The 25,972-nt window shown below is 41.7% G+C and overlaps 1 protein-coding gene across 5 annotated transcripts in view; it reads left to right on the forward strand.

Annotated features, from left to right (window-relative positions):
- TTC7B (tetratricopeptide repeat domain 7B) overlaps window positions 1-25,972 on the forward strand; it is a 352,148-nt gene that overhangs the window by 45,132 nt on the left and 281,044 nt on the right. For all 5 annotated transcript variants that reach the window (XM_030558926.1, XM_030558927.1, XM_030558928.1 and 2 more), the window contains one exon: window positions 18,998-19,128. In XM_030558926.1, coding sequence (XP_030414786.1) covers window positions 18,998-19,128 — 131 coding nt within the window. The remainder of the gene's footprint in view (window positions 1-18,997; window positions 19,129-25,972) is intronic.

Raw genomic sequence — 25,972 nt, forward strand, 5'->3', positions numbered from 1 at the left:
CTCTCAGAAAACGGACCCTAGACTCCAGAGTCTCAAAGACAATCGAGTCATAATGCGTTCCCTCAAGATGCATACTCCGCAAACCCAAATACGGTCCTTCCGTACCCAGCCTCAGCGCCCTCATCCCCCGCCCAGGCCACGACAAGACTTTAACAGGAGGCGTGGTCTCGAGAACCGCAGGAGACAATCGGGTTCCCCAGGGGGCCAGAATAACGCTCCCGCCAAACCATCAGCGGGACCAAAATCGAACTTCTGAAGGTGCGCCCGAGAGCAGAGCACCAGTCCTTTCCCAGGATCCTCTTCAGTTCTCCAGCCGCCTTTCCTCCTTCCTCCCTGCGTGGGCCCAGTTAACCTCAGACCGTTGGGTCCTACGCACGGTGGAATTTGGATACCGCCTTCAATTTGTTTCTTCCCCTCCCTCCCACCCGCGCTCCCCGTCCCTCTTCAGGGACCCCTCTCACGAGCAATTCCTCTGGCAGGAGGTTCGCACGCTCCTCTCAATTGGAGCTATAGAGGAGGTGCCGGAGGAGTTCAGGGGCAAGAGATTTTACTCCTGATATTTTCTAATTCCCAAGGCAAAAGGAGGTCTCTGTCCCATCCTAGACCTGCATGGTCTCAACGTCTTTCTGAAGAAGTTGAAGTTCCGCATGGTGTCATTGGGGACCATCATCCCATCCTTGGATCCCAGAGACTGGTACGCTGCTCTCGACATGATGGATGCATACTTTCACATCTCAATTTACCCTCCGCACAGACGGTACCTACGGTTTATGGTGCACCACCAGCATTTTCAATTTGCAGTCCTTCCGTTTGGCCTCTCCACCACCCCGCGCGTATTTACAAAGTGCATGGCGGTAGTGGCCGCCTTTCTCCGTCGTTGGCGCATAAGCGTCTTTCCTTACCTAGATGACTGGCTGGTTCACGGAACCTCCGAGGCCCAAGTCGCCAGGGATATGGCCGCCATCACGAGCCTATTCAAGCGGTTGGGTCTTATGATCAATCTAGAGAAGTCCACTCTAGTGCCCACCCAAAGAATAGAATTCATTGAGGCCATTCTAGACTCCAAGCTCGCAACAGCCTCCCTTCTGTTACCCCGGTTTCGGACGCTAGTCTCGGCCATAGAAAGCCTTCAAACTTTCCCAACGACCTCGGCCCGTACCTGCCTCAGCCTTCTCGGTCACATGGCTGCTTGCACTTTTTGTAACCAAGCACGCCAGACTACGCCTGCGTCCCCTTCAAGCCTGGCTTGCCTCAATTTACCGCCCAGGCAAGGACTCCATAGACATGGTTGTCACCGTTCCTCAAACCATCTTAGGCTCTCTCAACTGGTGGCTAATGCCTTCCCTGGTGTTTGCAGGGATGCCGTTCCAACCGAGACAACCCTCAGTGTTTCTAACAACGGATGCCTCGTCTCTTGGCTGGGGGGCACACCTAGGCCATCGCTGCACGCAAGGCCTCTGGTCAGCTCAAGAGCTGTCCTTGCACATAAACGTCCGGGAGCTGAGAGCAGTCCGCCTCGCCTGCCAGACGTTCCAACAACATCTACAGGGCCGTTGTGTTCTAGTGCTTACGGACAACACAACAGCAATGCACTACATCAACAAGCAGGGCGGGACTCGATCCTCCCCCCTTTGTCAGGAGGTGATCCAACTGTGGGAATTTTGTATAGCCCACTCTATAGATCTTGTAGCGTCCTTCCTCCCAGGAGCCCGGAATACTCTGGCAGACTATCTCAGCAGATCCTTTCTCGCTCACGAGTGGTCACTTCACTCGGACATTGTTCACTCCATCTTCCAGCAGTGGGGCTTTCCCCACATAGACCTGTTCGCTTCCTGCAACAACAGGAAGTGTCAGAGGTTCTGCTCCTTCCAGGGTCTCACCCCGGGCTCAGTATCGGACGCCTTCCTAATCTCTTGGGCGAACCACCTGCTTTATGCCTTTCCACCCTTCCTGATGGTGCACAGGGTTCTCGTAAAGCTTTGCAGGGACAGGGCTCGACTGATTTTGATAGCCCCTGCGTAGCCCCGGCAACACTGGTACACCACGTTACTGGACCACTCAATAGCCGACCCCGATCCTCCTGCCCCTCCATCAAGACCGGATAACGCAGGACCACAGCAGGCTTCTCCACCCAGACCTGCAATCCCTCCACTTGACAGCGTGGCTCCTGCATGGTTAACCCGATCGGAATTACACTGCTCTGCCCCAGTACAAGAGATACTCCTGGGTAGCAGGAAACCCTGTACCCAGTCTACTTACATAGCCAAGTGGAAATGATTGTCTTGCTGGTGTCTCACCTATGGAGGTTTCCATCCCCACTATTTTGGACTACCTCTGGCATCTCAAACAGGGCCTCGCAATCTCATCCTTGCGAGTACACTTAGCAGCTATCTCTACTTTCCACCCTGGTGAAGGCGTTCACTCCGTCTTCTCCCACCCTATGGTTTCGAGGTTCCTCAAAGGCCTGGAGCGTCTATTTCCTCTTGTGCGACGCCCCACCCCTTCCTGGGACCTCAATTTAGTTCTAACGAAACTTACATCCCCCCCGTTCGAGCCATTGGCAACCTGCTCGCTCTTATATTTGTCATGGAAGACTGCCTTCCTGGTAGCCATTACATCGGCTAGGAGAGTCTCTGAGCTTCGGGCTCTGATGGTGGACCCACCATACATGGTGTTCCAGCTACACCCACATCCAGCATTCCTCCCTAAAGTAGTCTCGGCCTTTCATTTCAACCAGGACATTTTCCTCCCGGTCTTCTTCCCCAAACCGCGTGCATCACATATGGAGCAGAAGTTACATTCGCTTGATGTCCGTAGGGTACTCGCCTTCTATATTGACTGTACGAGGCCCGTCTGCAAAACGCCCCAGCTTTTTGTTGCACTGGCGGACTGGATGAAAGGCCAGGCCGTGTCTACCCAGAGGATTTCGTCCTGGATAACAGTGTGCATTCGGGCATGCTACGATCTAGCTCACGCCTCTCCAGGTCATATTACCGCACATTCGACCAGGGCTCAGGCCTCATTGGCCACCCTCTTAGCTCGAGTACCTATTCAGGAGATATACCGAGCAGCTACATGGTCTTCGGTACACACCTTTACCTTCCATTATGCCCTGGTCCAACAATCCAGAGACGATGCAGCCTTCGGCTTAGCAGTCTTGCATTCTGCAGTTTCTCACTCCAACCCCACCGCCTAGGTAAGGCTTGGGATTCACCTAACTGGAATGGATATGAGCAGGCACTCGAAGAAGAAAAGACGATTACTCACCTTTGTAACTGTTGTTCTTCAAGATGTGTTGCTCATATCCATTCCAAAACCCGCCCTCCTTCCCCACTGTCGGAATAGCCGGCAAGAAGGAACTGAGGAGCGGACGGGTCGGCAGGGGTATATATCCAGTGCCATAGCGGCGCCACACCAGGGGGCGCCCTGCCGACCCACCGGGTGTTGCTAGGGTAAAAATCTTCCGACGAACATGCACGCAGCGCGCACACACCTAATTGGAATGGATATGAGCAACACATCTCGAAGAACAACAGTTACAAAGGTGAGTAACCGTCTTTTAGCCTCACAACAGTAATGTGTGATAAATATTAACAACCCAATTTTACAGAGGAGGAAACTGGGCAATAGAGAGATTAAGTGACTTGTCTAAAGTGATGCTGGAAGTCTGAAGCAAAGCTGTGACTTGGCCATAGGTCTCCAGACTCCTGGTTATGTGCTCTGAACCACAAAATCAACCTTTTTTTTCTCTATGTAGAATCTTAATTGCACTAATATAAGCAAGTCGGTTTTAAATGAAGGCTTGAAATCAATTCAATAAAAGTGCTATTTGGATTATGCTGGACCCTCAGATGAATGAAAAAGTTTGAATAACACCTAATTTGCGTAATTAAATTGAAAATATTTCAAGTATCTGCAGGAAGTTTTAGTTAGTAAATGTCAAAGACAGAAAATCTGTTCATTACCAGTTTTGGTAACTACCGAGCAGCCAATCTCTGGAGCTCCTTCATGTTAATGGGTGGTGCCACTGTAAAGAGTGAGCTGTCGCAGCGAATGTGGAAACCCAAGGAGTAGCAATATTTGTGGCAGAGGTTTCTGTTACCTGGAGAAGCCATGGTATTTGCTGGTAGCTATTGGTCTCCATTTTAGGTTATGTGAAAGAGGGTTTAAAAGTTATTTATTCACTCCTTTACACAACATCATCTGGTGCCAGGAGTATAGTATTGCAAGCAAGGCAGCACTGGTGCCATGGAAGACTGCCAAAAAATCTGTTACTTTAATCTACAGCTGGTTTGTTTTGGGTGTTGGTGGCCCCTATTTCCTCTTGACCAGAGAAAGTAAGGTGGAAAATGATTTAATATAAAAATACTAAGAACACACACATCTACCAAAAAGAGAGGAGAGAAGTCAAGGGATTGTAAAGCTGGTCTCTAGCTTCAGCAGGTCAGAGCAAGACTCAGTTTCTGGTTAGACCTCAGCTCAGAAGTTTGAGCCAGAGTGACTTTTTGCTCTTTTTGCAGGATTGGCTGCTTTATGACTTACTACTGGAACTTTTAAATGCAGATAAATGTACTTTTTAATGGGGCCTTAAACAAAAATTTCACTTTTGATATCTACAATGGTATCTTTTGATGTCTTCTGCCTTTTTTCTCTTCACGGTTTCCATAGGTTTACAGAACGTATCTTCCCCATTTCAAAAGGAGTGTGACTGCCATTTTTAAATGTGATGGTAGGGCATTTCTCTGCCACACTTTACTTTTCTGTCCTTTTATCTTATGTTGTGCTGTTGCTTGCAGCCTGCGTTCCCTTTCCAGTCTCACTTATGGGTCATGACAAGACCAGGATGGGACCAGCAAGGGATTTTAGAGCCTGTAAAAATATTGGGTTAGTCATGAATGTTGTTGCTGTTATCCTGGAAAAATATAACATTGCTAACAGAATTCCACTTCAGATTAGAGCTAGTTGGAAAAATTCCAAAGAAATTTGTCAAAATTGAAATGGCTTGCAAAATGGTTTGAGTTTTCTGAAGCTTCAACAGAGCCCAGGCAGGATTCTGTTGGAAACCTGGCTAGTTTCCTGCCATCTCATCTGTTTGACGCCTTGCAGCCTGCGAAGCAGACTGCCTTGAAGTCAGGGATCCTAGGGCTTTCTGGGTTTATGGCTCTGGGACATTCCCTTTTTGTGGGGACTTTTGAAACGTTTGGTTTTCATTCCAAATCAGAATGAAACCAAATTTCAACATATCAGAATCATCTGCAAAATAGAATAATGTTTCTTTGCCTAGCTCTGCTTCAAATGTTGTTGGTGTGTGCATCACATATGCCAGAAACAGGGTGGATTTGATTTAATCGTGGATTTCAGGAAGACTCAATTTAATCATGGATTTCTACACAAAAGTGCATTCTTGTTGGTTGTTGAAACTTCAGTACATATTCTTCACAACTCAGAGATAGATGTAGGTTTCATTTTTAGAAGGTACACGCTATACATTTTTAAAGAGATTTATTTTGAAAACTTTTCAGATTAGTTTTACAGCTATATCAGAAAATCAATGATTGTTTGGTTATTTCATTTACCAAAGGTAATTGAAGCAGATATTTATGAAGTCATTGGGAACTGAACTATCTCCAATTCAACAAGTTAATCATTAATATTTGGAGGATTTTCTTGCCATGCTGTGTTAGGAGGAGAACATCACCAGACAGACATTGACATAGTTTTATTTAACTATTTCTCACATCTATATAATTATTTATTTAAAAACATTTTTGCTGTTAAACAAGCATGTTATCTCTGGAGACACAAATCCACAATTTGAGAACTCCAAAACTAAGCATTTCTGATGATATCTTCTAGACTGAGCACTGAGTCCTATTGGATGGATAGAAAGAGTAACCTAAATAATCTATACAGAAGCCCCTGCAGCCCCATAAGATTGGGTCCCTAATCCATGAACTATTAGAACTCATTTACAAAACTTTTCTTAGATGTTACATGAATATATTTTGTCATACTATAGAATTAGAATTTATAATCCCTATTCCATGATGAGATATCTTTGAGCTATAATGTATCTTAATTAATATTATCTTTTGGTAGGTTTTTTCCTTAAAAAGCATGTTATAAAAAAATCTGATTTAAATAAAAATCCAATCTTTTAAAAAAAATTTTAAAATCATTGATTTTTATCCACCCTGGCCAGAAATTTTGGTGTTCAAGTGATTTAGGGAAGAAACATGCCTAGAGCTCCCTGAATTTTTGTATTCTGATGAGTAACTTTTTAATTTCTGTAAGAATTGAATTGGAAGAATCAGTGTTAAATTGGCACTTTTGTACTAGGTATTTTTATGAGGTTATTTAGAGTTATAGCTAAACAGTGAAAGCCTTTTTAATACCAGGTCAGAGTTGCCATTACTAGCATTAATTTGCCATAGCAGTTAGTTTTTCTATTTTGTACTTCAAACTTTGGCAGTTCTGAGATGTTGTTGTGACACTGGGCATATTTATAGATCATACAGACTCCTACTTTATTCCTCCTTGTTTTACAGTGTTCATCTATTCTATGCTTTCATTTGAGTGATGACTAGTAGTTACAGTAGTGATATATAGTAGTTAAAGCATTAGCAAACCACAGTTTTGATGATAAATGTAGGATTGTTTTGATTAAATGAATGAGTTGAGTATCAAGAAAGAGTTATTTGAGATGTTGTTTTTTAAAATTCAGAAACAGATATGAACTTTGCCAACTTTTGTTAAGAGAAATTTTATATTATTCTTAATTGGAATAAGAAATGGGACTCTCAAACTCCTCTCCTTGATAAACTGCTTCCGAGACTCACTTCTTGAAGATCTCAAACTTTAATTTCAAAATACTTTAAATACTGTTTATCATTTTAAAATTTGTTTTCCATTCAGTCCCTTTCATAGGTTTAAAATTACATTTATTTAAATACTGTTTTTTGTCATTTGGCAAACTATATATAGCTGTTTTAAAATGTGCAGTTTTATGTGGACTACCCATCAGCACAACTTGTACTTTCTTGGTGTAGTTGCAATCATCAGTTACATTATCTCAGCTCTAGGAAAAACCTGTGTTTGATTTGTTTGTGCTCCCTCTGCTGGTTGGTCTTGAAAGTAGACGTATTACACAGGGTCACTCATAAATACAATAGGGGCATATTTGCAGACAAAGGTGGATTTAAAATCAAATTGTACTTGGGAACAGTTGTTGTGGGTTCGTTGTGTCTTCATAATTGCATTTGATGCTTAGCCATCAGGATGATAGGCATCTTTTAACAACACCTTAACTTGTTGTTTACCATCCTGGAGACATGCCAGTCTAGTTCAGAAAGGACATGAGCAGAAGAGGGTGAGGGACAGTGAGGGGTGGGGACCTTCATGGCCCTGTATCTAATCTATTGTGGCAAACGTTTTGCTTTAAATATAGCAGTAGGTAGATCCTTGAAAATTGCCTTCTCATCCTGCAGCGAAGCAGTACCCAATACAGCTAGGCACAGGAGCAGCTAATATGTATGCTCTAAAGGGTCAGGAAACAGTTCATCAGCTCAAATTTTGTGTGTGCTCTCACAACATGCAACTCAGCTGTAACAACATGTGTCCCTGGCCATATTACACAAGGGAGCAGAAGTATGTGTCACTGACCGTATTATACAAGGGAGCAAAAGCAAGAAAATGCTCAAATTTAATACAAATATGAGAAGAAACAAAATGAGATGGAGGAAAAATGAGAGAAACAAAGTGAGGGAAGGTACTGTACAGAAAAAAAAATAGATCAGTTAACTGTGCCAGGGTATGGCTTGAGGAAATATAGGGAGGGGGCTCCGACCCCCCAGTCTATTGTAAATAGGGAGGCCAGCAACAGAGATTGAGAACTGCCATCTTTGGCAGACGAGATCAATGTTTTAAGATGGGTTTAATTTTGGATCTTAAGTATCCATTTAATTTGTTTATATTTACTTTCTTGAGTAAATCCTTTTAATGAGAAATGTCTAGTATACTGGGGGGGAGGGGATGTTGAGGGAACTTGGCACATTGTATAGTGTCTGAAATGAGATAAATAAACATTATAAATCCATAACAGAGTAATTGAAGACCTTGAGAGGGTTTCATTATATGGTTTGTGCCTGATGTCTGCCCGGTTCTGAACTTCCCTTGTATCTTATTCACTGTAATTATAAAGGAAATTGAGGTAGACAAGACTGGAAAGTTAGGATGGAAAAAAGTGATGCTGTTACCCTACAGTAATTATTTTAGACGGATATATTAAGAGTCTGCTTTAATAAAGGTTAGTCTCCAGTAATACAAGTTCTACAGGCTTCAACGATAAATAAATTTAGTGAAAAATAAATGAAGGTTGTAATGTGGACCATTTTGAAAATCTGTTTTCTGTTTTCCTTGGCAAATTTTTGTTTCTTTGTGAAAGAAGTGATGAGATTCTTGCAAGTAGAATATCTTTTCCAATGGAACACTCAAGATAAACTGTTCTTTAGAGGAGAGTAACACTTATCTGTAAGATGCTTAAATATAAAAAATTTAGTTAACTGGCAAATAATTTTATTGAAACCTTATGTACCATAACTGATTCTGTTTCAGTAGTTCAGAAGACAGAGTAGGAATATGAATTTCTGGTGCTGCCCCTGGCCCTTGAATTAGTGATTTTCCTGAAAAGGCTTGCAAATGACAGTTAGGATGCAAGGTGGGTGAGGTAATATATTTTATTAGATCAACTATTGTTGGTGAGAGGCGCAAGTTTTTCAGCTACACAGAGCTCTTCTTCAGGTCTGGGAAAGGTACTAAGAATGTCACAACTAAATATAAGTTTGAGCAGATAGCACATGTTCTAAGGGACCATTCAAGAGGAAGTGGTTCATTAGTACCCCCATATTTATAGGACAAAAAAGGGGGTTAGTGGATTACAGATTGTAGTAAGCCATAATATTAATTATAATATTGAATAATTATTAGTAGACACTGAATTATGGTTTATTACAACAATCTGTGATGCACTAGCCCCCCTTTTCCTCCTATGACTTACTGGGGTGTTAATTGGCCTCTTAACAGTGAATGGTCCATTAGAATATGTAACTACTTATGTTAAACTGTTTGCTCTATTTTAGTACTCTCTTAGTACTTTTTCCCAAACCTGAAGAAGAGCCCTGTGTAACTCAAAAGCTTGTCTCTCTCATTAGCAGCAGTTGGTCCAGTAAAAGATCCTATCTCACCCATCTAGTCTCTCTAATATCCTGGGACCAATATGGCTGCAGCAACACTGCATGCAAATGAAAATTGCAGTTTAAAGGTAGATCTCTTCTGCAAAAACTGCAAAAGTCATACGTTTTCATTTTATTAGAGGAGACTATTTTTTGTTAACATTACTTATTACATTATAGTAAATGAAAAGACAAATTGTGGCCACCTAACCAGAAGGTTGTGTGTTGTGTTATGGTGGCAAAATACTGTCATGAATGTGAGGGATGTCATATGCAGTGTTGTTGTAGCCATGTTGGTCCCAAGATATGAGAGAGACAAGATGAGTAAGGGTGGATGGTGTTTTATTGGACCAACTGCTGTTAGTGAGAGTGACAAGCTTTTGAGCTATACAGAGCTCTTCTTCAGGTCACTGATCAGGCTTTTGCTGGCTGGAGCCCAGGCTCTAGGATCCTGTGAGGTGGGAGGATTCCAGAGCTTGGGTTGCAGCTGGAACCAGAATGTTTACACCTCAGTTAAACAGCTCCTCAGCCCAAGCAACGCGAGCCCAACTCATCTGGCACGGGCCAGCTGCGGGTGTCTAATTGCATTGTAGACATAACCTCTCTCACCCACAGAAGTTGGTCCGATAAAAGATATTACCTCACCCTCCTTGTCTCTAGATCTGTCATATGTAAGTTAGACCCTTTCATTACACAGATTGCACCCATATTGCTGCAAACTGGTTCATGTCTCACGTTGCCTGGTCAAATGTCTCTGTTTATATTTAGAGGGTGTAAGATGAGTAACGTAAAACTCTTTTGACTGCTGCTGACCCCATATTCAAATTCAATGTTGTATTTGATGAGCTAAGTGATTGGCTATTAATTAGTTCTATTTGCAGAAACAGGCAAACGCTCATTAGGTTCAGTGAAAGTGTCAAGTGAAACAGTTGAGTTACTCCTTTTGCAGTTCCCAAAAGATGCTGCATTTAACTTTAAGCTCGCTGGATTGTAATCAGATCTGTTTGTTCAGCAGCAGTAAGAAAAGCCATGAGTAGCCTGTGGCAGAGGTCATCAAAGTAGATCTTCAGAGAAAAATGTTAAAGGAATATTTATTTACCTATACTTAGTTATCTTAGTTGTTAATAATGTCATAGATGTTTAGTTCTCAACCTGTTCCATACCATGATCCTGTGTTACTATAGAAAACAGTTTCACGATCATCCTCCTATTTAACCATAAAGAGAAGGTGTTTGCAGCTGCCTTGGATCTGTTTACAACCCCCAGGTTGAGTACCTATGTAGTATATTTTTAAAGGTGAAACTATTTTAAAAATCCATTTTTACTGGTAATGAAGCTCCTACTGGTTTTTTTCTTTGTTTGGACTTGAAAAAACAATGGAGTTAGTATCACTTTCAGGATCTTAGTAAGTCTGGCTGGAAAACAGGAATTCTGCTTTGTCAAAAAAATTGAGGTTTAGATATTTAGATTTGTTCTGCATTGGGATGAAAGTGAGACCTTTTGAATTTTTTTGTGCAAAAAGAGTGACCTACCCTGAAACAGCCAGTAGTTGGTTGGGAGAGACCCAAGTTCAAGTCCTTGCTCTGAATCAGGCAGAGCAGGGACTTGAAGCTGACTTTTCCATAACCCAGGTAAGTGTCCAAACCACTGGGCTATTGGCTATTCTGCTCGCATCCCTCTCCTCAACTTCTATCCTGGACCTTAGAAACCCTCTTGGCAAAAGTTTTGTCAGAACTCATATGCTTTTGTGAAAAGTTTTGGTTTCAACACAGTGGCGTTTTCCCACCCCCCAAAAAAAAATCTGAAAATTTCTCAACCAGCGTTAGTTCTCAGTGTTGCAGGGTTGGCGTATCAAATACTGCATGAAAATATCTAGTTGCTTAAAAACTAATTTCTTTGGGACTTTTGTTAAGTACTGAAACTCTAATTTTTTGGTTGCAAGCTTTATAGAAGATTGATTTTTACAAAAAAAAAATTTTTTTTGGCCAAATTCTAATTGACTGTGTAACTGTTGAGCTGCTGGCCTTGTCTACCTAGCCCATGAGTCAGCTCAGAGTTTGGATCTGGCCCTCTTTCCCGGGGCTTCATTTATTGGTGTCACTGACAATCTTCAGCAACACTCCCAAAATAAATAGTGCAACATAAATGCAGCAGCTAAACCAGGTCCTTTCCCCAGACTCAGGGGCTTCCTTCCTAGAAGTCTCCCTGTTTCTGGCAGCTCTTCCATTTGCCTGGGAGTCTCCCTGCTCCAGGGCCTGCCACAGGAGCCAGCTTGCTTCCTGTAGCTCTCCTTCCTCAGCTAAGCTCTTTCAGCATTCATAGGAGTCAGGCGCTCATCAGGCAATCACCTGACCCCTTGAAAACCATCAGACCCCAACCAGTTCTTAACAGGGCACTGCTGCAGAACCAGGTTGGCTGACTGTCCCCAAGTCTTGTAGCCCTTAAAAGGACGGACATGCTTGTTTTACAGTACAGTTAAACTAAGTAAACTTTTTTTATGAGCACAATAGGAGCAGCTGAACATGATTATATTTAAAATAACATAGTATATGTTTGACACAGTCATTTTATTACAGTTCTTAAAGATGATGTACGAAGGAACAAAAAAAGGGGGGTTGTGCCTTTATTCACAAATTCCAATGCTAAAAGGAACCATTATGATAATCTAATCTAGTTTTACCTCCTGTATAACACAGGCCATAGAACCTCCCCAAAATAATTCCTATAGTGTATGTTTTAGAGTGACATCCAATCTTGATTAATAATTGTCAGTAATGGAGACTCTCCCATGGCCCTTGGTAAATTGTTTCACTGGTTAATTACTCTCATTGTTAAAAATGTAAGCCTGATTTCCACTTTGAATTTGTCTAGCTTGATCTTTCAGACATCGAGTGGTGTTATACCTTTCTCTGCTAGATTGATGAGCCCATTATTAAATATTTCTTCCCTGTATAGATACTTATAAACTGTGATAAAGTCACCCCTTAACCTTCTATTAAGCTAAATAGACTCAAAGAGCTCGATTAACAGTTTTCTAATCTGTTAATCACTCTCTTGGCTCTTCTCTGAACCATTGTTTTTTTTACTGTGTTACCCTCTCTTGCTAGAAAGGTATTTTATAAATACCAGCAAGGAAACAGGAGTAGTCTTTATTTTTTAGAAGGCATTTTTAAAAAATAGCTAAGACAGAGTATTTGAAGGTTGCACTATTAGAAACTGAATTTGTTGAATTAAATTGTTTTAATAAAATCAGATCGGCAGTATCATTTTAAGTGTAGACACCTTCTGTAGAAGTTCTTGGGTAGCATAAATTCAGTGTAAAACTTTTAATTTTTTTTTAACATGTTTGGTAACATATTGGCAGATGGAGATATTTCAGCCTAAATGTAGGTAGAATATTTAGCTTAGTTTTTACAAAAATTACTCTATGGGAACAATTACTATATAAGTCAGCTTGAACATTTGTCAGTATTCCCTTGCATATCTATTGAAAGTTTGTGTGTTGTGCATAGGAACACACTTATAAAGATGCACTTTTATAGTGCACTTTTATGCACTTTTGGACAAAAAATTCTGAATATTAGAACTGAAAAACTTTTTGATGCTTGTTAAATAATTCACCTTTTAAAAAATTGTCGCACGTTCATTTACTGATGTGTAAAATGGAGTATTTTTCTGTCCATTTCTTTGGGCTTATTAGATGAGTGTATTGCACTAATTCCCAAAGTGTGGTCCATGGAACATTTGATAGCAGTGCGTAGAGTGGACAGACTGGTCGCATGGTACTGGCTTTCCTAATTTGCTGCTGCTTCCATGTCTTCCATTACAAAAATTAAAGCCTGGAAAGGCAGCTGCAAACTAAGAGGAGAAACCAGTTTTGCTGACTCTGCTTATGGCGACTGATCATTGCACGAGAAGAGGAAATGGAAGCTGCTGTCAGAAGCTAGAGCTGCCACTCATGTGCAGAGAGGAAGTTCCAGAGGAGAAGAGCAGGAGGTGTCAGGGCAGTATGTTTAGAGGAATAGAAAGAAGTTACTGGGCAGTATATCTGGCTACAAAAAAATGGTGGCAGGGGGAGCAGACGAAGTGGGCTAGGCATCAGAGACTGATAGTGTATAATTTAAAACATGCTAAACTGGCCAAGATTAACGTATATACCTCCGTCTACCCTAGTTATAAAATGTGCATATTGGAAGGCGTTAGCCTAGCAACTTCTAATGGCTTTTTAAATTCTAGTATCTAGAAAACCTGTGTTAGCAATAGCTGAAAACTGGTTTTGGTTGAAGGATTTTTATTTTAGCTACTTGGATTGTTTAGCTAACAAACTGCAGTAGAAAGTGAGGGTTGTGTACTGATTAGAGCAGAGGTTCTCAAACGGGGAGTTGGAACCCCTGAGGGGGTCACAGGGTTATTACATAAGTGTTGCGAGTTGTTAGTCTCCACCTCAAACCCGCTTTGCCTCCAGCATTTATAATGGTGTTAAATATATTAAAAAGTGTTTTTTTAATTTGTAAGGGGGTGGTCGCACTCAAAGGCTTGCTATATGAAAGGATTCACCAGTACAAAAGTTTGAGAACCACTGGATTAGAGTATTTCACTGAGAGATTAGAGTCCTGGACGTGTTCTCTGTCTCTGAACAGACGTACTCTTATAGTCTTGAATAAGTTACTTCATTCAATTTCCTCTTCTATAACCTAAGTGTAATGATACATGCCTCACAAGAGTGTTGGCTTAATACATGTTTGTAAAGCATTTTGAGCTCCTTAACTAAAAGGACATGCAAAGAATAACATTTTATGTATATTCATATTAAGTCAATATGTGTGAATAAGCGTATTTTGGTAGGTATGGATATAACGCTCTGGTCTGTGTGTGTTATTAGTCCCCTTTGATGTTTGACCCATAGAGGATGCGTGTCTGTTACAGTCTCCAGCTTGGCACGATAGCTCAATCTGTAGAAGCATGAACATTTTGTTGTAGAGGTCTTCAGTTCAATCCCAGTGTGCTGACCAAGATGGCAGTTGTCAGATCGGCATTAATAAAATATCAAAAGCTGACTCTTGGCTATAGAGCAATATTTTTCCACGTATGCAGCTTTTTTAAAATGGTATTGATGATGATGGTGTAAGTGAGACATCTAATTGCACTAAAAAGGACACTATTAGATAGTTGTTCATATAATGTAACAATGCCCATCTCTGGATACTGCAGGATCCAATCACTTCATCTAATCTGAATGATGTGGCTGGTGAATTAATAGAAACCCTGTACTCTTATATGATGTAAATAGATGGTGGTAGCATTATTCAGCTCTAAACATGGCCCGAATAATACTTTAAAAATGAAGCATAGCATTTAGATCTGTTATATCATGAAAATAATTATAATGGATATTATTTGTCTAGCAAGTGGTATCTGATTATAGCAGGTGGTATTCAGTTGCTCTCCCACATGTGGTGAGAGTTAGATATTAAAAAAAGCTTAATAAATCTCTCATGTACCTGGCATTGAGTACCAGATAACTGTTAAAATCCATTGTAGATCTGATATTCTTTGTGAAACAAGGCTTCTGTTTGCCTCTGGCAGTTTTTATATTTCTTAAAAGGAGAGATTCTGCAGTGTGCCTGTGAGGTGCAGTACAGAACTCCTAGCCACAGTGGAGGGAAGGGTTAAGGTGGCTTTAAACTACCTTTTCACCCTTCTCATCCTGCACTGCTCTGCAGGCCCTGTCATAATTTCAACAGTCCAGGGGTATGCCTGGTAGATCAGCCCAGGGAAACTGCCCTATGGACCATGGCATTGACTAGAATCTCCACACTGAGGTTGCTGCCCTCAATGCCATGCCTTGTGAAAGGATGCTTGAAAAGTTGTTATGGCTGTCTTCCTCTGTTCCTGTGCTAAGGGAATCCTTCCCAGCTAGATCTGGGGTTTTTAGGGTCCCTTTATGTCTATCCTGCCCTCATACCCTATGTCAAGGAGTCAGAGCAGGGCTAAGGATCTTTCCCAAACAGTGTTATGCTACATAAGCTGTTATATTGATTTTCAATATGTTGTTCCTGAAGATGCTTAATTCAGTCCTGTGTATCATTAACAATATATTTCAATACATGGAACTATATAGTGAGACTAATAAAATTATTTAACAAGTTACTTGTTGCTCCACTGTGTGTGTGTGTATGTGTGTGTTGTTGGTATCTGTCCTTCTAACACCTACCCATCAATGAACACTACTTTCTGTAGGATGGAATGTCATGATCAGATGTGCTCCAACTTGTTACTGGCTGCACACTATGATTACAGCTTCCAGAGTACATCTGCCCACATTTGTGATTAAAAAGCAAAGGGAGAAACATGTTGAACTATCTTACAACTTCCTAAACTCTCTTCTTCAAAATACTTTGCCACTTTCTTGTAACACATACCCCTGCCTTGCTCAGACATTTAAATCAAGGAACCATTAGCTTGAGCATTTCACCTTACCTTAGCTACTGTGGTGGCTTCTGGGCAGAAGATATATCTGTTGAATAATTTAAACACTCGAAAAAGATGCTTTTGCACTAGGCTGTCATGATACATCATATATTTGCATAAATACTGCAACTTGCTTCCGCTGAATTAGTTACTGCAGTAGATGCTACAGTATACTTATAAAAGGGTGGTGTGTCCTTGGGTTGGAGAGCCTGGGGCTAATCCAGCCCTCATTACAAGATGCGCCCACCTGAGAGGAAGCAAGAGGTTCATGTATAAAAGGCAGCAGGAAGCTGCAAGGTGTGCAATAGAGAGAAGTAGCTAGGACTGCCAGAGGCACGAGTCCTGGCAATAATCAAAGGGAAGCCCAGAAAACAGGAGGCTATGGAGCTGGAACTGAGGGAAATAATTTGTTTGTTTTGAGACTTTTGAGTTGTTTTTGTGACAAACTCTATTGCCAGCTGGGTAAAGATTCAACTAAAGGATTTTGGTCTGAGAAGGGGACTGGAAACTGAGTTCTTGAAGGGGAAATAGAGGCAGGATGGTAGTCATGGTGCTATACCAGATTGTCAGCGGGATCTCTGAACCCTCTGCTACCAAGGAGAGAAATAGTTCTAGAAGGAGCAACCCCAAAAAAGGGGAGATGGAAGGGTTTGTACTCCTATTAGCAAAGCAGCAATAGAAAACTCAGTTTCTCCTCCCGCACCTGTACAGAACCAACAGAAATAGCAGGAAGTACAGTTTGCCTTCCAACAACAGTGGCAGGAGATGCAGTGGCTCTGGCTGAGGATGTGGGCCCTGGGGGTGGGGCCGGGGATGAGGGGTATGGGAGGGGACTCTGGGCTAGGGCAGAGGGATAGGGTGTTGGGGGTGAGGGCTCTGGCTGGGGGTGCTGGCACTGGGGTGGCGTTGGGGATGAGGGGTTTGAGATGCAGGCTGCAGCAGGGAGAGAGGACTCCCCCTTAACCCATTCTCTCCATGGAAGCCCGGTCCTGGGGGAAGAGACGTTTCTCCCCAGCTGTGGCGTCTCCTAGGCTGAGGCTGAGGGAGGAGGCACCTCTCTTCGGCTGCAGCAGCTCCGGAGCTGGGGCCAGAGGAGGAGGTTCCTCTCCCCAGCCGTGGCAGCTCCAGAGCTGGGGCCGGAGGAGGAGGTTCCTCTCCCTGGCCGCGGCAGCTCTGGGGCTGGGGGAGGAGGTGCCTCTCTCCTCCTGCATGGCCTTTGATAGCCTGCTGCATGGCCGCGCAGCTTAGAGGGAACTTAGGTCTGGGGGATGATGTGGAAGGTTCTCTGCACTTTTTAGTGGGTTGCTGGTTGAGGGAGAATCCACCTAGGCTGCTAGACCACCCTTTTTTAATAGCGGCATCCCAAGTGTCTTATAGAGCCGTGAGTGATATCTTGTCAAGCTCATACCCTGATCTAAAAGCAGCCATCTTAGATCAGCTTGGATTACCAATTGAAGTTGCGGATAGAGCTGTTTCTGCAAGAGGCCCAGCCCCATGCAGTAATCCAGACGCTATGGGATGTAACTGGTCAATGGCTGAGCTTGGAAATGAATTTGTTAGTGGGAATAACGGGCTTAATTGTCTTAGAGCAGCTCCTGCATGTTCTGCATAGGGGGACACAATATAGTGGTGGAAATGGTAGAGAATGCAGAGGCCTATTTGGAGGCAGAGGGACTGGAGCACATAGGCATGCTGAGTCTAGCCCAGCATTCCGATATGATATTGACAGAAAGCCAGCACCCAGGATACCCCAAGGGCAGAGAAGTCAACAAAGGAAAGGAGAGGGGCTAACCTTTACCATCATACCATAAAAGAACAGCTACTAATCCCTTATTGTCACCAAGCAGCAAAGTTTCAGAGGGGTGATGATAGAGTTACCAGTGATGTGCTGCTGCTGTAGGCAAGTGGGACACATCCAGAAAAAAACTGCCCCCTCATGGAATGTGACTTTGTGGGCTGCTGTTTTAGTCAGGCAACGTAGTTTGAGGTCCCCTCCAAAAAGGCTATTTCTGCTAAGGGGAAGGACAAGACCTCTAGAGGTTTGTTTTCAGTGTGGGAGAAAAGGGCCTAAGCAGAAGACTTACCCTCATATGGATTGATATGGGGGGCGAGGGGTTAGGGGGAAAGGGACGGGACGACCACAATTTGGGGACAGTAAGGAAGAACAGTTTTCACCAGGACTGGGAATTAGCAACTCAGGCAGTCCAGAGAGGGGCAGCATAGTACACAATTTGCCAGCAGGGATTGGTGAACTCTCCATATTGGGAGGAGGACCACTAGAGGAGGAGATTCTGACCCACTCTGTAGAGCAGGGAGAAGCTTCAGGCCTCGTATCTGAAATTGTGAAACAAAGGAAGCCAAGGATGGACGAACCTCGGAGCTGCATTTGTTCCAGACAGAAAGGAATCTTGGGGGACAGGTGCTGGTCTGGGATGTAGGGGAAATTCAAGTAGGGTCCAGAATGGAGGAAGTAGGAACGCAGACCTTGTCATAGCACATAGGTGGTAACTGTCAGACTATACCCTTCTAAGAGGTGGTAGGCGCCCAAATGATGTCCCGTGGGATAAGAAGGGAAACAGGGTAGCCCAAGCTCCTCCATAGGGTACATGGTAGCAGTTAATTAATAAACACCAGGTAGCCTTTGAGGAGCAAGATCGCCAGCATGTCATGGTTAGTGAACTCAGGATGGTGGAGGGAAATAGAGAGGGGGGGATTTTTTCAGGTTGAGCCTGCCCTGGGGAGTGCAGCCTGGTTCTGAGGGTGGTGGGGTGTGTGTGTGTAACAGGGTGGCTTGCCCTTGTGTGCCTGAGGCTTAACCAGTCCTGGTTACAAGATGACCCCACGTGAGAGGAATCAGGTGAGTCATATAAAAGGCAACAGAGAGTGTGGAGTTGAGAGATGTAGCTGGAGACTGCTGGAAGCATGAGTCCTGGCAGTAAGAAAAGAGAAGCCCAGGAAACCAGAATCTGTGGGGGAGCTGGAACCCAGGGGAATCTTTGTGTTTGTTTTGGGACTTCTGAGTTGTTTTTGTGACAAACTCTGGTGCCATCTTGGTGAAGAGTGAATTTTGGGGTGAGAAGGCAGCTAGAAACTGAATGAGTACTTAACGGGGCCATGGTAAATGGGAATAGGTGTGGGTTTTGGTCTCGATGCTATATACTGTTCAAGACCACCGCGCCTTATTCATTTTTGTTCTTCTCCTCCTCTAACGTTGCCAGAGGTTAGCTTAGCATGGGTCCCAAACAGGACTATTGTTTTAACTAAGTGTCCCTTTTAAAACTGTGTTTTATTTTCAGGTCTTTGTCTAGAGAAGTTGCCAATTTCCTCGTCAACTAGTAACCTCCACACGGACCGTGAACAAGAAATCATTATGTGCTACGAGAAAGCTGGAGATATTGCCCTCCTGTACCTTCAGGAGATAGAAAAGGTAAGATGGGATAATTTGACCAGTTGAAACAACTGATCTTATTTATTACACAACAGCTTGCAGTCATCCTTAGAACAGCAGAACCTATAGTGTTTCCCAATGAAACATTTTGAGGACTGAGAGAGACTAGATTATACTTAGCTTTCATTGATGTGATCAGATAACTTGGTATTTAACCACAACGGAATGTTCCAAGCTCTGTTTTCTCATAGACATGATGATGAAAAAGATACACAGAAAACCTTGTAGTCCATGATCCTGCACATGGGTTTATTTGTTTAATTTAAAAAAACAACAAAAATGAAATAAACCCATGCATGTAAATATCAGAAGTGAAATCCTGGCTCAATGGAGGTCAATAGCAGACTTTCCATTGACTTTGATGGAGCCAGGATTTCACCACAGTTCATTTCCCTTCCAATCCATAAAGTATACTGGTGGAAAAGAACCTAAAATAGTGTTGCACCTATCAGCAAGAGGCATGTCATGCCCATTAGAACAGCCAGAATAACATTTGAAGAATATATATTAATTTCATTTTATAGACATAATTCAGGGACAATGAAGACATACCTGTAACTTCTATTTTTCATCAATAATGTAGGACTGAAAAATTCTTCAAGCAAAATGAGGAACAAGTGAAAAAGCGTAAGGTTATTAAGGGCATGTCTACGCTTACAGTGCTGTAGAAGTGCAGCTGTACTGATGCAGCTGCACCACTGCAGTGTGTCTGGTGAAGACGCTCCATGCTGATGGGAGAGGACTCTCCTGTCGGTATAATAAAACAGCGTCTGCCATTCATGGAGGTAATGTTGGCGGGAGAAGTTCTCCCACCAACTTAGCGTTGTGCACACGAGCACTTATGTCGCTATAACTTATTTCACTCCGGGGAGGTGGTTTATTCACACCCCTGAGCGACATAAGTTATGCCACCATAGGCTGTAGCGTAATTATGTAATTCGTTAACCAATGATAAATTAAGAGCGAACTGTGTTTCCGGTATATTGCAGGCTGTAGTGTATCAGAACTGATACACTACACTCACAGTGCTGAGATGTAATAAAAAAAAACTTGGGTCATTGCTAAAAATCTGTGATCCCAATATTAAGTTAAATCATAATTTATTTGCAGTAATTGCTGACATTTTCCTAATAAATGTATCTTGATTTGATTTCAATAAATTAGAGTAATTTGTTAAACAATTATAATTCTGTTTAAATAGCAGATTTCTTTTGTAATATAGTTCTACCAGTCCTTGAACTTGAGTGCAGGTTATCGCTTTTAGCGAAGGAAAAATTAAACAGCTGGTGGAAATATTAGGAGTTAAAGTAAATTCATGTGTGTTTGACAGCAGAACATTTTGAGTAAATGTAATAGGCTTATATAGATACAGGACTGTTTAATTATAAGTGCATGTTCTTCAAGCATTGCCTGCATGGATCCCACAGTTTGTGATGCACATAGCTGAACCACTCAGTAATAGTGTCCATAATATAAGTAAATTTAAAATCCTTGTGTGTGAGGGAATACCAAAGAAACCAACTACAGTAGCGGTAACTTCAGAAAGGGGAACTACACAAAAATGAGGAAGTGAGTTAAATGGAAATTTAAAAGGAACAGTCACAAAAGTAAAATGTTTCCAAGTTGCATGGAAACATTTTAAAAACACCTTAGTAGAGGCTCATATTAAATGTATACCCCAAATTAAAAAGCCTATTAAGAGGATCAAAAAAGTGCAACCATAACTAAACAGCGAAGTAAAAGAAGCAGTTAGAGGCCAAAAGGCATCCTTTAAAAATTGGAAGTCAGATCCTATTGAGGAAAATAGAGAGGAGCATAAACTCTGGCAAGTCAAATGTAGAAGTATAATTGGGCAGGCTCAAAGAGAATTTAAAGGGCTAGTAGCAAAAGAATCAAAAACAGACAGCAAAAAAATGTAAGTACACCAGAAGCAGGAAGCCTGCCAAACAGTCAGTGGGTTCACTGAACAGTCAAGGTGCTAAAGGAGCTATTGCAAAGAAGCTAAACAAATTATTTGCATTGGTCTTCACTGCAGAGGATGAGAGGGAGATTCTCACACCTGAGCCATTCTTTTTAGGTGGCAAATCTGAGGAACTGTCCCAGATTTAGGTGTCATTAGAGGAGGGTTTGGAACAAATTGGAAAATTAATCAATAATAAGTTACCAGGGCCAGATGGTGTTCACCCAAGAGTTCTGAATGAATTCAAATATGAAATTGCAGAGCTACTAATTGATATGTAACCTATCAGTTAAATAAGCTTCTGTACTGATGTCTGTGAGATATTTAATGTGATGCCAATTTTTAAAAAAGGCTCCAGAACTGATGCTGGCAATTACAGGCCAGTAAACCTAACTTCAGTACCAGGCAAATTGGTTGAAACTATAGTAAAGAACAGAATTATCAGATACATAGATGAATGTGATTTGTTGGGGGAAGAGTCAACATGAGTTGACTAAACAAAGAGTCACTAAACTATTAGAATTCTTTGAGGGGGTCAACAGTCATGTGAACAAGGGTGATATAGTATACTTGGACTTTCAGAAAGCCTTTGACATGGTCCCTCACAAAAGACTCTCATCAAAGTAATCAGTCATGGGATAAGAGGGAAGGTCTGAAGTGTCCCCCAAGAATCTGTACGAAGGTCAATACTGTTCAACATATTCATAAATGATTTGGCAAAAGCGGTAAACAGTCAAGTGGCAAAGTTTACAGATGATACAAAATTACTCAAGATAGTTAAATCCAAAGCATATTGCGAAAAGTTCCAAAGGAATCTCACAAAACTGGGTGACTGGGCAACAAAATGGCAGATGAAATTCAGTGTTAATAAATTCAAAGTAATGCGCATTGGAAAACACAATCCCCACTATACATACAAAATGATGGGATCTAACTTAGTTGTTACTACTCAAGAAAGAGAACTTGGAGTTGTGAATAGTTCTCTGAAAATGTCCTCTGAATGTGCAGCAGCAGTCAAAAAGGTTAACAAAGTTAGGAACCATTAGGAAAGGGATAGATAATAAGACAGTTATATCATAATGTCACTATATAAATCCATGGTAGACGCACATCTTGAATACAGTATGCAGTTCTGAGCTACCTGTCTCGGGGGCGGCGGGGGGGGCGGGGATTGTTTTGGAAAAGGTACAGAGAAGGGAAACAAAAATGATTGCAACAGCTTCCCTCTGACATTATAAAGACTGTGACTTTTCAGCCTGGAAAAGAGACGACTATGCAGGGATATGATAGAGGTCTATAAAATCATGAATGTCATGGAAAAAGTGAATAAGGAAGAGTTACTCCTTCACATAACAGAAGAACCAGGGGCAATCCAATTAAATTAACAGGCAGCAAGTTTAAAAAAAAACAAAAGGAAGTACTTCTTCACAAAACGCACAGTCAACCTTTGGAACTCATTGCCAGGAGATGTTATGAAGGCCAAAATTATAATGGGGTTCAATAAAGAATTAGATAAGGTCATGGAGGATAAGTCCATCAATGGCTGTTAGCCAAGATGGTCAGAGGTTCAACTCCACACTCTGGATGTCCCTAGCCTATGATTGCCGGAAGCTGGGACTGGACGACAGGGTATGGATCACTTGATAATTACCTCTTCTATTCATTCCTTCTGAAACATCTGACATTGGCCACTGTTAGAAGACAGGATACTGGGTAGATGGACTATTGGTCTGACCCAGTATGACCATTCTTATGTTATGAACTTTTGTGCAGAGTTCTCCGTTGGGGCCCTATGCACAACCTGCTTATGTCTTTGTGCTGTCCTACCTAAATGTTTATCTAAGGGTCGCAATCTCAACTGATTGTGAACCAACAGCATGCAATAGATATCAAGCTGGAAATTCTGGGAAGGCAGGATCCCTGCCTCTCTTGGTTCACTTTTGCAAAAATTTGCTATAGTAAATTGGCCAAATTCCTAATCTCTGTTAGTTTCAAGCTGTGCCCCTCCTCCCCTCCCTCTGAACAACCATGATGTTTTGTTCAGAGTTACGAATATTTCAGAGTTATGAACAACCTCCATTCCCAATGTGTTCATAACTGAGGTTCTACTGTATAGTTAAAACAGTATAACTTAAGTGTAGACAAGCCTTCAGAGTAACTGAGTGTCACTTTCTACAAAGATTACATAGCTATAGCCTCTCTGATGCTCCGTTTACAGATGAAGAGTGTTGTGGGTGATAGGCCAAAAATGTTACCAATAAAACTGATTTATTGAATTTCACAAGTTCCTGCTGCATTAACAGACGTTTTGTTTCTTCTTCCATTGCTCAAACAAAACCATCAAGAAATTAGCACTGTACCAGACGTGATGTTACTGTTACCTTCTGTGATAATTTGGTGAATCTCTGTACCATTCATGAATTCTGATTGATTTGGATTCATTATGCATCAATATTAAACTAGAAACTTCATGTTGATTGTAAGACTGGTTTGACTTTTCTGCTGTATGTTTTTTACCTCTATCTTAGTCTGAAATTCGAGAGATGTTGACAAAGAACTAATAGTGGAGGGTCATTAAACCTCGATGGCCTTTTGTGCAAATGGAGACATCCTATGTCAGTGAGCTGTCTACTGTCCAGAAGAACCTCCCAGATGTGCTATAACCAGGCAACTGATCATCTGACTGGAGGGAGTTGAGGCTTTCATAGGGATCATGTGACAAAGGGGGCTGGAAATTATAAAAGAGAGGTTCTCTTATTGGCCATTTTAGAGAGTAGAAAGTTGGTGACTGCAGAGGTCAGAGATCAAGATTCCAAGTTGCTGGGGAGAAGCCATGCGCCAGAGGAAAAGTGAGAAAAGGGATCCTAGACTCCCTTAGAATTTAGTCAGAGTATTCTGCTAAATGTATTCCAAACTGGTAAGGAAAGTAAGGCAAGGAGTAGCCTACAGATATTTTATTGTTTGCCTAGAACTGTATGTCTCTTTTGCTGTCTAAAGTAAAGCATGATGATGTTTAGAAATCCTTTTGCAAAATCTGTGTGCTTCAACTGTCAGATGTCGCTGAGGGAACAACTATAAACCAGAGTGCCTACAAAGTTGGTGTTATGAGAGCGTGTGTGTAAGCCACTGGGATGTCTTGGGGTGTGGGAAGTCAGCACTGGTTCTGGGGGCCTTAGGACAGCTTTACCAGCACATCCCACTTCCAGAAGGGGGAACAGAGGAGCTATGCCCAGAATGTGTGCCAGAGAGGCTAAAGAAGAAACATTGCTGGAGCCTGCTCAGTCCAAGGGAATCTTAAGATTACACAGGTCCAGGATTGGGATCAAAACACAGTAGTCTGGTCAGTGTCCAGCCACATGACTGGGTCTGTAACATCTTCGTATATAATCAATAGAACATGAAAGAGGGCATTTAAAGGTGAACTATGAAGCTGAAATGAAAAATTCCAGAATATATATTAACTTGCATTTAAATTTTTTTTTCTTTTGTGCTAGAGACTAAAGGCATCAGTGAAATACCACTGGTTAGTAAATGGGGACTGGTCACAGGATTTCACATACTGGGAAAGGTGAAAGAAAAAGAAAAGCTTAAACTTTTCTGTGCTGAATGTTTCCTGCAGTCTTGTTGATGAAGAACACAAAGCATGCAAGGTCCTGTGTAAATGTTACATTATTAATTTGGAATTAAAAGTGCCATATACTCTTTACCTAAACGTTTGTTTAATTTGCCCCAGGAGTAGCTTCAGCATTTCAAGAGTAAATAGTTGTCTGACCCAGAAAGAGCTCATAGTATTGTAGTGCTATTGTATTACTATAAAATTAATTTATAGTTCTAAAATGTAACTCCCCATATGGTGCCTTTCTTTGTCACATGAAGCTATCCACTGTTTGTCCTCTGTGTGCAATAACTAACAAACCGTACCTTCTTTATGCTGCATAGGCAGTATCAGGATGTAAATTCTCATTATTTGCTTGAGCTGAATTCTGTTACTGACGACTCATCTATCTGGTCATTCCAATTGAAAAGTAATGTAAAATTTTATGTACTAATCAGCACTTTTTCATTTGATGTTTTGGGAGTGCTGAGTCTCTAGAAGTAACACTAGGTCAAGGTTAAAGCTATGTGACTTACATAATATACACTACAAATACACTTCCTAAAACTGGACAGGGACTGCACCAGTTTGTTTAGCAATTGCCTTCTCTTTCTTCCTAATAGAAATTTTGCTTTCTTGTTGACAAACCTTCAGATACAGTTAATATTTGTTTGTTTGCTGCATGGAGAGATGTCCTTTGCGCTTGACAGATGTGAACTGATTGGTTGTTTTGGTCCACTGCTATATTATATGATTTTTATGAAGTTAAAATGTTGCTTGGATTTTTACCCAAGAGACATCTGTACACAACTGAATTTAATCAAACCGCAACCTCAAAATTCATATGGTGAAAAGCACTTTTTCCTTGTTTGTGTAATAAAATGTGTTGGAAATTTTTTAATCAAAGCTGGCATTTCAGAGCCTCATTAGTGGAAGAGAAAACATGAGCGAGTAGTTTGAAGCACAGGACCGAGAGTTCGGAAATCTGAGTTATATTCCCAGATTTCCTCAGTGACCTGGGGCAAGTCTCTGTGCCACAGTTTCCCAATTTTAAAATATGGGGAAAATCTGGAAGTTATAACCATTGTTTGTTTATTTGTGTAAAGATTTGAGCTTCTGAATTAAAAAATCTTCTTCTCTTCATTTCAATCTACACCTGCCATTCATACCCTCCTCCTTCTCCCTATTCTCCCCTGCCCTGTCCCACTTCCTCCCTTCAGTGTCTCCGCTACCTTACTTTCTTTCTGTTTAGCAAATCCCCCTCCTAA

The sequence above is a fragment of the Gopherus evgoodei genome, chromosome 4 (genome assembly GCF_007399415.2).
Source record: "Gopherus evgoodei ecotype Sinaloan lineage chromosome 4, rGopEvg1_v1.p, whole genome shotgun sequence".
NCBI lineage: Eukaryota > Metazoa > Chordata > Testudines > Testudinidae > Gopherus > Gopherus evgoodei.